This window comes from Marmota marmota, unplaced genomic scaffold (genome assembly GCF_001458135.2).
Source record: "Marmota marmota marmota unplaced genomic scaffold, marMar, whole genome shotgun sequence".
Lineage (NCBI taxonomy): Eukaryota > Metazoa > Chordata > Mammalia > Rodentia > Sciuridae > Marmota > Marmota marmota.
In genome coordinates, this window is record NW_026000068.1 from 11,119,617 (window position 1) to 11,136,617 (window position 17,001).

The following is a 17,001-nucleotide window of genomic DNA, read 5'->3' on the forward strand; positions in this document are numbered from 1 at the left end:
AAATATCTCCAATAACAACATAGTCCCTTTTCCAAACAACGTAAAAAAATGCTGCTTATTTTTCAAAAAATAGTATTTTGATATGACCCTTAATCTCTATTTCCTTCAGAAATAACTGGATTCTCTCAGAGAAATTCTTTTTCCAATTTTTATATCTTCTCCCAACTCAGGTGGGCAAAATGCAGGTTTCCATCCCCAATAGGATTCCCTGCATTACCATTCTCAAAACATGCAATCTCCCCACTCCTATTCCTAGTGAAACACGCAGCCTCAGAACAACTTCCCTCGAATTCAAAAGGTTTCAGCTAGACCTGGACCCAAGAGGAGTTCGAACTGTTTAAACCTGTATCTTGGGCTTAAAAGAATCCACAGTTTAATTTCATCTGGTAGTATACACTCACTCTTCCCTCATCTTTGATATCTTGTCATTCATCTTCAAAGTGATTGGCATAACCCAAGTTCCTGAGCTTCCAAATTGATATGAGGTTCCTCACCATGTTTGTCCTCTTTACTGGTTAGAGACAGGGAGGTGGTGGCCATGACAAAGGAATCTCCTGGTTTACCAATGCAGCTCTGGTATCTTGGTAAGAGAAAGGAAGTAGGTGCCAACTGAGGCTCAACTGCTGAATGTCCACAGAGGTTACACTTCCTGATTCCTCCTGGTTTATGGACATGTGAGAGGGGAGTGGGTCTTTCTTAAAAGCTCTGCTATGAAATATTCATCTTCCCCAAAAGAAGGAAAATTTTTAAAAAAAATTAGTGTTCCAATTCCCTAAACCTATAGCCACTAATTCAGAAAGAGCTAGATCATTTTGATGTGGGGCCCTCCACCATCTTCTGAAGTCCCAATCCCTCCCAATAATCTTCAGTCCACTGTAGCAATGCAAGATTAAAAGGCGTGTCCATTTGGTAGAGGACTCGGCTTTCTTGAACTTGGCAACTATCTCTCGAGGACTTTGGGGGAAAGCCTTTCCACTGGCTTCCCAAAGGTCCAGGTGCTAGTCAGGGCCCTCACTTGCTGGCAGAGCTAGGCCAATGGCAATGAAATGACCAGTTGGAGCCTGGGCCCCTTGCTCTTGGAGTGGTCTCGCATTCCAACTTTCCTCCCTTAAGTTTCAGTGGTTGAGAGGTGTTCTGAAGAAATGGATGGAGTTCAATCTAATTGAATTTGGGGAACAGTCGACATTTATTTTCTTTCCTTTCAATATTTTTTATAGGTTATCAAGATTCAGTATCAAAGTCTCTAATCTGGGTCTAAATGCACACACATTTTTCTGCAGCCTTCTGACAGGTATTTAAAAAGTTTGCCTGACATGTTCCTGGATTTCCTCAAAAATCTGCCCTATGTACACATTCAATCAGAATCAGTGAAGCAGTGAGCTCTGTGGTCAGGAAGGGCTTCAAAAGCTGGACACGTTGGCATTGCAGAGTCACATTGTTTCGCAGCCACAGGTACCTGCCATCATTGCAGCATCTCCACCAAGTGCCGCATCAAGTGCTTGTTACCCCAGGATAAAGAAGAGCCAACAAAGCTCTTACCACCATATAGGTCAGCACTGATCCAACCTGAACAGCACCACAGGAGACATGAGCTAACATGCTAGAATACTTAGGGGCCAGATGGTAAGTAATTTCTGCTTCAATTCTGCCATTGCAGCATGCAGGCAATCATAGGGAGTTTATAAGCAAATGAGCAAGGCTATGTCCCAATGAACACTGTAGCCTGATTCCACAATGCACACAAGTAATGAAATATTACCTTGTACCCCATAAATACATACAATTATTATTTGTCAATAAAAATGAGTGAATCTTTATAGACATTGAAATTTAAATGGAATATAATTTTACAAGTCACAAAATATTATTCTTGTGACTTTTTCAGGTATTTAAAAATATAAAAATGATTCTTAATTCACAAGCTATTCATAAACAGGCAGTGGGTCAATCTTTGTCAGTGAGCTCTGTTTTGCCAACTCCTGGAACAGGTGATAGAGAAGGCTATCTCACCTCTAATGAGAATTATGACTGAATTCTGAGGATAAAATTCCTGTTCCTGGAGAAGAGACTTCTCATATAGGATCATAGCCATGACTTCAAGTCTAAAGAGTTGCAATGAGTCTATGATGAAAAGATGTTACATAGGAATACTCTACAATTCCAGACAAGTCTCTAGTGTAGTTGGCATGGACTTGAAACTATAGAAAACTCAGGCAATAGGAGTACCTTTCTTCCTCTTCTTACTTCAACTTTCATTTAACATTTAACTTTCACTTAACACCCTGAGTTATCTCATTGGGCCAGCACAGGTATTACTGCATCTCTCTATCTGGCAAATATCCCCCCTACACAGGTATAAACTTTAAGCCATGACCTCCCCTCTGTTCAGAGCACAGAGACAGATTTTAAAGACAAAACAGTAGACAAATGACCGTGCTTTTGAGAAGCCTGCCGTTCCCCCGCATTACATAAACATTGAGAAGGTAATAGCAAATAAGCTAGTTTTGAAGATTTACAGTCTGCAGAATGATATGAAAATACAAAAATGATTAACCTTTCAGAAATACATTGAGTAGGTTTGCTTGTGAAAGGAGCACTTAAGCTGCTGCTTGGAAAAGAGTAGATTCACCTAGGCAAAGAAGATAGCCAAGAATGTCAGAGTGGTGAGCATTCTACGCAGAGGGCACATACACAGGAATCTGGGGGCAAAAGAGAACAAGTCATCATCTGGGGACAGAAGGATGTCCGTATAAATTGTGGAAGAACTGATTCAGTGTGGGCAGCCAGGCTTCTGCACAGCCTGCCAATCTGTAAAAAGTTGGCATCTCAATGGCATGAATGGAAATAGAGTGCCACATTTTGCAGGTTACTCTTCACCCAACTCAGAAGAACGTCCTATCTCAAGTGTCTATTCCCAGTGAAACAGGCTCACTCACCTTTGAGTAGGGGAGAAAGTAAACTAGTGAGCCTCTCACCTGAACGGGCCTCCCCTTGTGGAGTATGTCTGAGTCAGCGGTGTGTGCGTGTGTGCAGGAGACACCCTCTGACAGGGCAGCAGTCCTGCAACCAGGTGGCTGAGCAAACCCTGATGTGAACCGAGTCACACACAGTGGAAATGCAGAGAAGCAGCAATGAAAAGCCAGATGCCACTTACAGGGGACAGAAATTGAATGTATCTACATTTTAGACCTTCGAATGTGCTTCCCAGGAAGTCATCTGGTAGGAAATTTAAAAAACAGAAGAAGAAAGAAGAACTCTAAAGTGAGAATAAAATCTTAGGAGGACAAAACATATTTCCAGAGGGGCCTATAGACCTTGTTTAGGACATGAGTGTTATCATAAGAGCCATAGAAAGCCGTCGAAGGGCATGAAAGGCTGAGAAATGGCAGGTTCATTCCGTTTCTTCCAGAATATATCGTTTGGACCAGAGTACACAGGATGGGACCAAGATGACCATTTAGAAGGCCATGGCTGTGTTCAGCCCAAGGGTGACAGAGCCAAGATAAAGACAACAAGTTACAAAGAACCTCATAAAGTTTTTATGAGAAAAGAAAAGAGAGAAAGAAGAGAAAGAGAGAAGGAGAGGGAGAAAGAGGAAGAAAGAAAAAGAAAAAAGGAAGGAAGAGAAAGAGGTAGGAAGGGAGTGGGGGAAAGAAAAAGAAAGAAAGAAGGAAGAGAGGAAGGGGGGAGGGAAGGCGGGGGAGAGAGAGAGAGAAAGAGAGAAACTATTATACCTGAACCTTCTCTTCTATATTGCACTGAAATAAGGCAACTGTTTGACAATTCATTTGGGTAGAATAAAAATAATGAAGTAGAAGAAGAAAAACTGAAAAGATGAGTGATCTCAGTGCCCTGAGTGGCAAAACTCATTTTTCCTTTCTCAATAAATCATTGGACCTAGCTGTTTTCATGATTCCATGGTACCTAGGTGGACCTGGGTGGTCACTCCATATCTTTTTAACACTCCCTTGTGGAGACTGGAGGGGAAAATGCCCTGTGTTCTATTATAGACTCCAGTCTATAGTACTCCATGGCTTCTCCGGAGAAGCCCTTGAGGGGTCAACCTATGCTCAATATTGAACTTTTATTGGTGAAAGCAAGACCCAAGTCTTTTTAGTGGCAAATCACCATTATACTAAGCCAACTGATCAAAGGTCGTGAAAAAAGATGTATCTTTTGGAGGCAAGATTTACACTTAAATCACATGTAAACTTCGAACAGTTTTAGTACACCTTTCTTTCTAACATTTGGAGTTTGACATTTTTCTGGGGAAGTGAATACAAGCTGAGAAGTGCTGTCCTTCCCTCTAGACACTCTCCTCCTTGATACCTCTGCATTCTTCCTGCTTAAACAACACTGACTTACCACAAGCAGAACAGAGCACCCATATCACTTTTGAGTTACAGTAAAATGGTCCACAAGAATAATGCACTGCCTTTATTTTATGCCCACACGCCAAGCTTAGAATCATGGTTTTGCTCTTTTACTTTCATTGAACTTCTTGGACCAAAAGAGGTTAATAAATCACTCAGCCAAAAATACCCCTTGGCTCATCTGTATGTGGTTCACTTCCATTTTTCACATTTGTGTTGCTAGAAAATTACATAGATGGCCACAAGGAAATTCTCATTTAATAACATTTAAAATATTTCTTTGAGTTTAAAGGGAATTTCTCCTTTAAAACATTTCTTCTGTTTCTGTTAAGACACACTTTTTACCTGGGCAATGGTTCTGTCCGGACACCAGGACCGAATAAGGAGAAGACGTCTGAAGCAGTCAAGAGATTTATCATAGGCATTAGGAAGAGGTTCCTCCTCAGGGTTTTCCTTATCAAACCAAGTTTTCCACATTTTCTCATTTCTTGATATCTGAAGAAATACCATGGGATAAGAAATGTGTCACATCACTCAAAAAAATCTTTGAGAAGTAGTTCAGATATTTTTCATCAAACCTTCTGACCATTCTAGACATGTGTGAACCATATTCCTTTACTAATTTTTTATTTTATATTTTAGGGCCAAAAAGTCTAAAACAGTCCAAAAATCAAATGTAATTAGCTCCAAAGCCACTCTACATATTAACACCAGCCAACAGCTAGCTTCCAAAGTAGGGAGAGTCCTAGGAGGCTCAATTTCTTTTATGTCTTTATGGTTACAAATTTATAATGAATAAAGAAATAAATGAAGATTCATTTTCACTATTACAAAGAGTCTAATTGCTCCACAAAATACTCACATGTTCAGGAATCACACCTTATTCACTGATGTATCCTTACTTCCAGAACCACTCCAGACACATTTAATACATGTTTACTATTGAATAAATAGGTTTATAGTCAATACTCTTTTAACGTGAGGTAAGTTGAGGTGTCACATTTAATCCCACTGTCAAATGAACGATCAAACACCTGCTACCTTTAGGTTATTTGGTAAAGAGTAAAAGGACATATTGCATTTTCCCCGGAGTTCAGAAACCAAAGAGACAAAAGCTTTACAGAGGAAGCAAATCAAAAACATTGAACAAACAACATCTAAAGATAAACATAATCTTATGAGTTTTAGTATATTTCCTTTGTGGCCCAATCAAAGGGGGTAAATAACATTCTAAATTTATATTTAGAAAGCATGGTGTTAGAATATAAAATAACTTCTTTCAACCATTAAAATCCATACAATGTGGAAGGATTTCAGGCATAAGATACAATCTCCAGGAGATAGCAACTTCAATGGCAGACCATGACCTAGGAAAAGTCATTGGGGGTCATTCCACAAAGGAAAAAAGCAAGAGTGCATTCATACCTCACAACGTTATCTAATTCAAAAGAATGGTTTGCACCCCAGCTACAAGGTAGTAATAACAACATCACCAGCTAAAACATAAAATATGCCAGAACTTAAACATTTGGTTAACTTGAACTGGGAAGGTCAAGAACCAACCTGAAGATATTTCCTGGTCAACAAAAAGCCTTAATGCAACTTGGAGCTGAATAAAGCCACCTTGCTGCCAATCTCACTTCTCTGTGGTCACCTGATATTCAAAAATTTGCTTCTTGGCTTGTCCCAATTCAACTTCCATTATTCCAACACACACACAAGACCTCAGGAACTAAATGATTTTGGAAGGACAATAGCTGCTCAAGGTAAAAGGCCAAGTGTTTGCATGAGGTTCACATCCAAATGCCAAACCAAAGCAGAGTAATGGGACAATCAAGAGAGGAAGAAGAAGAAGAGGGAAAGTGAAAAAAGGCAAGAAAGGAAAATTTAGTATCCAGTGGCAGGTTCTTCATATTTCTTTTCATTTAATCTCTACAAAGAAACAAATATTTTAAGTATGTGTAATTATTTAGTCTGATTGAATAGATCATCTTTCTACTTGTAGAACTTCAACTGGTGATTCCAACACATGCCCCAAGACAGCACTAGTTGAACATTTTGGGCCCATTTCCCCTGCAGGACCAGTCTGCAACGCATGCAGTTTGCTTTCTCGGAGTCTGGATGAGCCGCAACGAAGGTCAAGCACGTGCAATACCAGCTGAGATTGACAATATTAAGAAACTTCTCTCCTCCACAAACATTGCAGCTAGGGATAAATCAGAAAGTTGTTCACCATGACATTAGCTTAAGTCTATTCAAAGAACAAATTACCTGATCAAGGATGTCTGAGAACTGTCTAATCTTGCTGAGTTCCACCAAATTCAGCCAAGTCATGTCCAGGATCCATTTGGATGGTTTGGGAGGACATGCCTTAAGATCCAATGAGGCACCACCTTCAAATGAGATGTAAAAAGTTCAGAGATTGTTCTTTTACTGTAAAACAATCTATTTAATAAAATTTTCATTAGAATTTTTTAATTTGTTATTTTACTACCTTCATACTTATTAAGTACAGAAATAGAAATCATAATAAAAAACATGCTTAAAATGTAATAAATGAACAGTTGGTTTTAGGAAAAGTCCATTTAATAGTCAGTAATATAGCTTTGGAACAAGACAGATGCTAGATTCTATCCAAGTTCCACCTGGACAAGATGCAGGACAAGTAAGTCATTTCATCTGTCTGGGCCTCAGTTTCCAAATTGGAAATAACAAGCCTGGGTGTCATGAGATAAATGTGGAAAGCACATACCTGGGACTGAGGACATGGTAGAGGTCACTAAATGAGCACCTTTTGTTAATACCAAGAATGGCCTAGTGCTAGTGCAAGCTAATTTTAAATCCAGGATTTATCTAGAAATGTCAGTAGAACTACATATGTTTACAGAATTCTCTTTCATAAACAAGTTCATTAGTTATGTCCATTTTGAGCACATCCCAGGGGCTCTGCTGAATCACTAAGGTTTGATCAATGGAACCACAACAAAAATTTCCATTTGGTACTGACGCCTACATTTACTGATGGTCTACCTAAGCTCATGTAACTCCTATCATTAACACAGCAACACAAGAAAAATGAAACCTTAAAAATGTTAAGGTTACCCACTTCAGAAGAACTCAACGTGTGAACAATCATATTTTAAGTCAAACAAAGCATTAGGAAATAATCTACAGCATAAAATACAGTGATTAACAAATAACATTCATGAAAGTATTTTCAGGAAAATACATTCTAAGCATTTTTCTTACAAGAATATAACCAATCTAACTGACTGCCTGTAAAGTCCTTTTCTGGACAGAGTAAGTTGTAAACAAATAATACTTAATGTACTTACTGAACCAGTCTCTACTTTATCCAGGTACCATGTACACCACTAAATTGTTATCTTTTGCCAAATTCATTTTTGTGTATTTACAACAAATAAGTGTGGCCTTGAAGCCATTTCCATGGAAACATTAACTCATAAAATGAAACATTGTTTTAACTCCAAGGAGCAGTTTAAGACCTAATGACAATGGCATTGTGTTGAATAAATATCACACCGATTTCCATGGCAACTGCCCACTTTCCAACAAACTGAAAAGAATAATATAGGTTAGGAAAAGCCTATTGAAAGGCTGTTCCTTGCAGGCCAAAGCATTATTCAGTGTTTTGCAGAAGGCAACTATGTGGTAAAGATTTTGCCCGCCCCAAAAGCACCCGGAGGGGAAAGGGAATGGTTGCATCTTGAAGGAGGAGATTCAGTCCTGCATAGCGGAGCACCCGATCAAACAGACTCTTGATGAACAAACAGCTGACAGAGGACTCATTCAGAATACCAGAGCTAACTGAGACTGGTACTGTTCCCTTCATTCCTTAAATTAATGCTCTGAGAAGAAAAGTAACTTTGGGTTTTCACCATAATACTTTGTAAAAATGACACATTTATAAGGAAAGACTTAGAGAAGTCAAGTTACACAATTATGCACTATAGTAGCTAAGGCAAGTTTAGAAAGCCACTTAAATTTATCCTTTGCCATCTTAGAGATTAATCAGAGAGCAGCAGCAGAACACTGTGGCTATGTGTCCTAGCCCATTTGGGCTGCTATAATAGAATATGATATGCTGGTAGGTACTCTACTGACAAACAACATAGTTATGGAAAAACGGGAAGTCCAAGATCAACACACCAGCAGATCTGGTATGTGCTTTGGGCTTGCTTTCTGATTCATAGCCATATTCTCAGTGCAACCTCACATCGGGGTGAGGCTTCTCTTAAGCTGTTTTTCAATGAGGGCATAAATCACATCAAAGAGGGCTTTGCCCCCAAGACCTAATCCCAAAGGCACCTAATCCCAATGCCAGTTAAAAGGCTGGCTTTGCCATTTTCTTGATACATAGTCTTAGCCACATCATTTAACCTTCTTAAGATTCAGTTCCCACATCTATAAAATAAGGACAATAAAATATGCATAATAGAATTGTTAAGAATTCACATAATTCCTATGAATCCTAGCACATATGATATGCTCTGCAAATTATAGGTATTACTGTAACATCTTCAGCAATTTACTGTATTTGGGTGAATATAGATACTTTCAGAGGTTGGACTAGTTTTTGTATGCCTTTGGCATTTGTAAGCTATTAGTATACTGCTTTACAGTTTTGGTGGAAACTTCGGGAAGTTTATGTTGTAAATCTTTCAAGAGTTTGGCAAGAGCTACCCGATAATGTAAACTGTCTGTGCAAGGATTTTACATCATTTAAAACACATTTAGAGAGTGCATTGGTGCACTTATGTCCCCCTCAAAATTCATGCCATGAAATCCTAATAATAATGGTATTAGAAGGTGGGTCTGATGGAGGTGATTACGATTAGATGACATTAATGAGTTTCATGCCCTGGGAACAGTCACAAGAGAGCTCACTTCCTCTGCCATGAGAGGCTGCAGTGAGAAGTTGGCCAGCTGCAACCCAGAGGAGAGCTCTCACCAGACCGGACCTTGCTGCACTGTGTTCTTGTATGTCCAACTTCCAGAACTGTGAGAAATAAATCTCTGTTGTTTAGAAGCCACCTCATCTGTGGTAATTTGTCATAGCAGCCTGAACTAAGACATATGATTACTTTAAATATTTTTTCAGAAATTCAAAAACACAATTGTGAATTCACATCTCCCAGTCTTTCATTCAGCTGCATTGCTCCAGTGGCCCAAAGGACCCGCCTGTGAGCAATGCTTCAATAGATGCAGAATAAGCAACCCCTGAGAAGGAGCTGCCACGGCTTCGCCCACTCTGCTCCAGTGACCCTGGTCTCTTTGCTTTATCTCTATCACTGACTACCACAGGAGGTGCATACAGCCGTCTCCCCTGCCTTCGACACTCTTCCTCTAAATGTCCCTATGGATGGTGTCCTCGCTTTTTCCAATTTTTGATCACCTGCCAATCTCTAATGAAGGCCTGACGTCTAAAAGATACCATTAAATAACCCATTAAAAGTTTTAAATCTTCCCCACCCTATATACCCTATAACTCTCCTTCTCCCCTTTCTTGCTGTTTTTGCATAATACTATCTTCCTACATAAGCTATAATTTACTTATTATTCCATTATATTTTCTGTATTTTCCCCAAATACATATATACACCTACAAGCAGTTTGGTTCATTAATATGTTCCAAATACCTATTCCATGCCCTGGCACGCAATAGGTCTTCAACAAATATTCATCATTTATTCCATAAGTGAATAAATAAAATATCTCACACAAATGCATCTCAAGTGAAATACAAGGAAACTATTACAACCAAAGTCATCATAATAATACTGCAAAAGGCCTTCACATTAATGCTGACATGTGCACCTGTGTACAATGCTTTCTCCTGACCTTTAATAAGAGTGAGAAACTCTTCATGCTTCACTTGGTTCCTCTGGATGTTGATCTTCAGTGTCAGCAACAAGGTAAACAGGAATTTGTGCTCCTCGTACAGCCCGCGGGCAGCGTACTTGTAAACCTCGTAGGTCATGTGCTCGATGATATTAGCAATCCGCTTGCTCGTAATCGGGCTCTTGACAGACCTGAGGAAGACAGCAGTTAAATCAGGCTTATCCCCACTGCCTTGTTCAATTGCCTATAAAAACAGCATCTTTAATGGAGAATAAGTAATTCTGGAGGACCAATTCCCATTTTTACACATTGAGTAAGCCTCCTGAATCTAAAATAACAAGCCTTCTCTCAACATGAAACAACATAACAGAATCCTCCATGTTGTCCAAATCAATTTTACCTGCAGGGTCTGATCACTCACTACAACGTCCTGGGAATTTTTTTGTTGCTGTTTGATAGAAACATGTGAAACCAAAGGAGTCCAGTCAACGGATGAATAGTAGATATAGCTTTCTCTGGGCGTAAACTGACAAATCAGAATGATTTGTGAACACACTGGTAATTAATCTTAGATTAAAAAAAAAAGAAAGAAAAGGACTCTTACAAAGAAAAAGGAAGTTCTTAACGTAATGTCATTATTCTAGTCTACAGATAAAGAATTCAGCTTGGCTTCCTGAGCTACAGACATACCTGGCCAAGGAAAGGTCAAACAAACCCAGAAACTGGCGGAGCGAAGTCTGATACATCTCATTAACCAAGCGCATCTCGGTGATGAGGAAGTAGAGGATGCTGCCCCGCGTAGCAACTGAAAGACAAAGAGCGGGGATGCGTGCGCTACGTGAGTGGAAAACAAATGACAGTGCACACAGATCAGCCTGAACTCTAATGAAAACGACAACTCCGCATCCTTCTGTCTTATCAGTGGCTGCCTCCTAGCAATGGGATTTAGAACAATGCTCATGTTTAAATACATCTACTTCTAACTTACAAGCTATGGATAAGCAGTTTCCTAATTGCATTAATCAATTGCTAGTTCTCCTTCTAGAATCTGTTACAAATATATTTTGCACAGGTGAAAAAGACAACCAAAAGGATTCAAAGGTTTTATGTTTAACACCCAGCAGGTGAGGCAGCCATTTAGGACCTCATTCTGATGCCCATGAAGAGTCTGTGCCTAACCTCGGCCTCAAGTTTGCCAAACAGGACATCATAAAGACGATTCTCCTGACTCTCCACCAGCAGATGATGTAATATTGCTTCAATGCTTTTCCAGGAACAATGTTAGTTTACTAAAGGAGAGCCCATTCAATACTTAGAGTGGATTCCTGGAGTAACCAATAAGCACCTGTTGCAAATAGGTGGCTGAGGATGAGCACCAGAGAACCACCTTCCTAAGACAAACCCTCTAAACAAAACCCTGCATATCATCATCAAATGATAAGCAATGGTCCACATGCCACACTAACTCCTCTGATGTCACTAACTTGCAATCGGATGTTTCAAATAAATCTCCTTCTTTTCTTTCCAAATTAAGCATATGTTCATGAGAACCTTAAAAGGATTTGTCAACAAACGTGAATTATAAGCATCCAGAAACTTTACACCATTATATAATTTTTTTTCATCTCAAATTTGCTGACATTCCCAAGAGAAATCCCCAAAACATAATTGGCCACCTGGCTTCGCGCAGCCATTTGTACAACTTCTCACTTTGTTCAATTTCCGTAATTCTCATTTCTTTCTCGCTGCGCTTTCCTGTGACATTTGTCTTTCATTATCGGACTCACCAGGTCTGTATTCCTCCCGTGCTGAGTTAATTTGAATTTCTGTCTCAGCAGAAATTTCCAGCTTCTGGGTCACCTCCTCAGCTGTCTTTTTGGTGTTACTCAGGACAACGATGAGACTCTCGTCTTCCACCAGGGACCCCTGCGTACTGGTCAGGCGGCAAAGCAAATTGTCTTCTAGTTCCTTCATCCTTCTTTTGTTCGCGGTTACATCTTCCATAAGAAGAGTTCTTTCTTTCTCCAATTCCTGAAAATTTATATAAATGTGTTTCCTTCCTAAATTAGCAACTCTTTCCAGAGCATCAAAAGTCAGCATGCATGGCTACCCTCAAGCATCTGCTCTGTACTGTAATAATCAGAGCCGACTGGTGAGAAGTGTTAACATCAAGGAGGAGGAGGAGGAACAGAGGAAGAACAGGTAGAACACAATATCGAATTTGCTAAAAAAATGTTTCCAATATCCCCATTATCATTTATTTATTTTGTAAGTCAAGTCATTTTTAGTGATTTGGGGGATTTTCCTATGAAGAGAAACTCAACAAAAATTTAGGCAAGCAGCCTAAGCTGCTACTGTGGGTTTGTTTAAATTGAAAAGTCTTCTTGGCCTGGAAAGGTGCGGTCTCTCCAGAAGTGAAGTTCTGTGTCCTCTGAATCACCTGTAGATAGTAGGAGGGTGAGGCTCGGACGGCTACTATCCTTGTGGGCTATTTCTTCCACTCGGCAGTTTGGAGAAGGAGAAAGGAAGAAACTCAACTGAACAAGCCCCGAGGAAGCAGGAAGCCACAAGAAAGCCTTTCTGCAGTTCTGTGTGTTACTCCATGCTGCGACCTGGACATGGGGCACCAAGCTCAAACTCCTGCAGTAGCACCAGAAAGGAAAATGCTCAGTTGGGCATTCTGAATATGGAGCAGCAGGTGGCTCAGACTCTCCTCCTTGGTGAGAGAACCTGAAATCTATGCCATGATGAACCATAAAATCCTATGGAACATAATGGGACTGTTTGTTTTTGTTATCTTCCAGGACTCACATGAATACCACAAGAGAGGAGAAGCCAGAACTGTCACTGTTAACCATTATACAAGTTCTTTCCCTGAGGGTTAATAAAATCATACATATTTTAGTACTTACGTCATGAATATGAGAATCTTATCCCCACAACCACTCTACAAATTACGTCTTGTCTTAAACCCTGACAATGTGCTGACCATTTGCAAATCTTTACCTGAGCTTCTCATCAGCTCCTTGCCTTGTACCCTTTCAAACCTCTCCACTGGGGCTTCAGGAAGGCGACTTCAACTTAGCAACAGCAGCGGAACTGAGCTTCTGATCCTGCTGCAAGGCCGCTCAACCTGTCTTCCCCATCCTGAGCAAAGGGCAACCTCATTCACCCAGCAGCTCAGGCAAGACCTGTGAGTCCTCCTGGGTCACTCTTTTCTCAAACGCCACAGCAAGTTCATCAGCAAATCCTGTCATCTCTACTTCAAAAATAGATTCAGAAGTTTATCATTCTCACTTCCGCTAACATCACCACTCTGGGACAACCTACCACCCTTACCTCTCCTTCAAATTACAGGACACAAACAGGTCTCCCTGCCTCCATCCTTACCCCCAGAGTCTCTTCCCACCCGGCAGCAGAATGATGCACTAAAATGCACAACTTCCCTCCAAACCCGCCACTGGACAATCATTCAACTCAGAAGGCAAGCTCCATCCTCACCCAGGCCTCCAAGGCTCTGTCAAGCCGCCTCTCTCCTATTACTACTGGGACCTTATGTCCTACTATTTCCCCCTCCTTCAACTTGCTCTAGCCACAAGTGGCATTTCTCAAATGAGTGGGTTTCAAACCTGAGTGCATTAGGAGGCTTGGAGCAGGGTCCAGGAATTTGTAATTCTAACATATGCCCAAGTGGTGTGCTGTGCTATTCTGGGCCCCATGCCTAGAGACCCACTAACCTCAACACACAAGGTACATTCCTGCCTCAGGGCCTGTGCACGAGCTGCTGATTAGTCAGGTATGTTCTTTTTGCACATGGCTCACTCCCTTCCCTTCAAGTCTTCGTCAAATGTCACCTTCTCAATGAGGCCCTCTCCAACCACCCTACCAGTACAGCCTACCCCCTGATTCCCCAGATCTCCTTTTATCTATTTTTAATAGCATGTGCTACCTTCTAACACAACATACAACTATTGTGCATGTCATGTTTGAAGAATGGTTTGGTTTGGAGGGCTCTGCCTTGGTCCCTGTTATATTCAGTTCTTTGAACTTTGCCTAGTAGGCATTCACTACGGAATGAATGATTAAAAGCTGTATCTGTTTTCAAATTGATAAACTGAAATGCATGGTGAACAGGAAAATCTAATCTTAGTACCAGATATACATACAGGAAAGTTCTCTCTCTGAGACCATGAAGTTAAAAATAAAGGTCGTGGTAACAAAACTGGATAAAGGCAAAGAGCAAAGGTCACTGGCATCAGCTTTGTGTTCTAGACAGCTAATCCCCCTGGTTAAATAGTTCCCATGGGTAGAACACTTCCAAATTTTTAGCCCAGTGACTTAGGCCTAGGGAGAGTCTAGAAAAGAAAGAATTTCATCTTTAAGCAAGGACAAAACAAAAAGTTCACAGCTTCTATCAGTTCTTAACTGTTGAGCTATAGCAACTCAAGCAAAACCTGCCCTTATCAACATTGCTGTCATCTGGCTACATTTAAAAACTTCCTCGGTGGTTATTTTAATTCATTTATTCAGTAGATGAGAATTTTAAATTTCAGGAAATGTAGAAACTAGTACAAACAAATGACATTTAAGAGATGCTATAAAAATCTTTACTGTAAGCAGTTATAATAAAAATCTTTACATTATGGTTTCACTAGGAAATAAAGAGACAACAATGGAGAAAACGTTTAAGTTGTAAACTTCTCACACTGTCATTTCTGAGTTCCCCAAGGGGGGCATGTACAGATCATCCACACCTGAAGACTGGTAAGGGAAGCAGCAGAGAGTGACAGTTTTGACATTAGGAAGACATGAAAATTGTTGGCTGTGTGACTTTGGCCATGTTACATAACTATCAGCCTCAATACCTTCATCTGCAAAATGGAAATACAGCAGATAGTGGAGTGATCGTGAGGATGTCACTAACAACAAGCCTGAGAGAGTGACTAGATTAAGACAGTACTGGGTGTTTAGGAAAGAAAATCGGTGTGTTGTAGCGTGCTCTGCACTCCTGTTCACTGCAAGACTAGTTGGAATAACCAAGATATGGAATCATCAGTATTATATTTGCAGATATGAATATGCCACAATGAAACCCATTACTTTGTGTAACTAAAAGGTACTAATATGATATTTTTAATTTTAAAAAAAGATATGGAATCATGTTAGGTGTCTATCAATGGATAAATTTATAAAGGAAATGTGGTATATGTCACAAAAGGATAGTATTCAGCCATGAAAAAGAAGGAAATGCTATTATTTTCAGCAACATGCATGAGCTGGAGGATATTAGGTGAAATCACAAGTCACTGGCAAATTATCTTCTCACTCATGGGGGGAAGCTAAAAATGCCAATCTCAGAGGAGAGAGAAGACTGGTTACCAAGGCTGGAAGGGTGAGTGACAATTAATTTGTATATTTTAAAATAGCTAAGGATAGAAAGGATTTTGAATGTTCCTAACACAAAGAAATGATCAGTGTTTGAGGTGATGGATACATTAATTGGCCTGGTCTAATCATTACACATTATATTCATATATAGAAAATATCACATTATATTCTCTAAATATATACAATTGTATGTGTCAATTTAAAAAAACTACATATTTTTAAAAGTTGCCACAAAAGATATGGATATTTTAGAATTTCACACATTATCATGAAAGTCAATAATACGGTGGGTAACTAAAAAGGAACACCTTGCTGGAGACACCTGATCCTGAGTTCACGTTTGGGTCAACAGTGGTCAAGATGGGCTCCCAAATCGAAAAATAGCACTAGTCCTCTGATTCTTCCTACTCAATAACTTTTATCTTCTGTGCATTTTTTCCCAAGTATATAACCACTCCCCTGATTCAGGATTCTTCATTTCTGGACCATCATAACTGGTCTCCCTGCTGACCCTTTTCTCTGTAGGTCTTCACTTCCTTTTCTGCTCAAAGTTATTCAGGTCATTTTGAAAGGTCCCGGATTCTCAAGAGAGTTTAAAACATCTGTTATAATCTATTTTCCAACCTTGTCTTACTGAAGAACCATGGGACTGAGCTAACCTCATGCCTCTATGCTGCTCCTAAAAACCACCATTACGAAAATGAACAGTGATGTTTATAATAATGGGGAATTATTCAATTTCAATTTTAAAAATAATAAATGAAAAGACTAAATGACTATTGAGATGCCTGTAACAAACTTAATATCACTGGTAATAACACTAAACAAATATGTCAATTAGCTTCCCAAATAATTGAAAATAAGGCTAAGAATTTCATCTCCTCAAAGTTTGAAACTGATGAAAATAAAATACTATAAGTAGTACAATCTAAAGTACTATTTGGAATTACAAAAGCAACCTGTGAGCTACATAGAACACAAAGTGGCCATATACTAGAATAGAACCATAGCTTTAATCAAAAGAAAGATTATCCGTGAAAAAATAAAACATTTGCTGCTTGATTTTTATTCCAGTTTAAAAGGCTGAGAATCTAATTTGTGCATGGTTTTATTTTACTTTTCATTTATTTGACTGGCTGACACATATTTCTATTCAACCAGTACTTTAGTTTCACTAATTCATAAGAAGATACTACTTTTTCTAATTAATATGATGGGGGAAAAATAAATCAATAATAATCAAAATAATCTTATAAATCGTTTGCTCATCAAGAGATTATCTCTTAGCAAAGATAGATAGATACATAGGCAGAGAGTCAGTAACATACATAGGGGGTCAACGTCAGTGCTCAGTATTCTATAGATTAAGAATAAGACT

The 17,001-nt window shown here is 39.5% G+C and overlaps 1 protein-coding gene across 4 annotated transcripts in view; it reads right to left on the reverse strand.

Moving 5' to 3' along the window:
- Positions 1-17,001, reverse strand: part of Dnah5 (dynein axonemal heavy chain 5) — a 282,316-nt gene that overhangs the window by 40,322 nt on the left and 224,993 nt on the right. For all 4 annotated transcript variants that reach the window (XM_048814008.1, XM_048814007.1, XM_048814009.1 and 1 more), the window contains 5 exons: positions 12,023-12,266; positions 10,926-11,040; positions 10,236-10,426; positions 6,645-6,766; positions 4,719-4,868 (listed from right to left, as the gene is read on the reverse strand). In XM_048814008.1, coding sequence (XP_048669965.1) covers positions 4,719-4,868; positions 6,645-6,766; positions 10,236-10,426; positions 10,926-11,040; positions 12,023-12,266 — 822 coding nt within the window. The remainder of the gene's footprint in view (positions 1-4,718; positions 4,869-6,644; positions 6,767-10,235; positions 10,427-10,925; positions 11,041-12,022; positions 12,267-17,001) is intronic.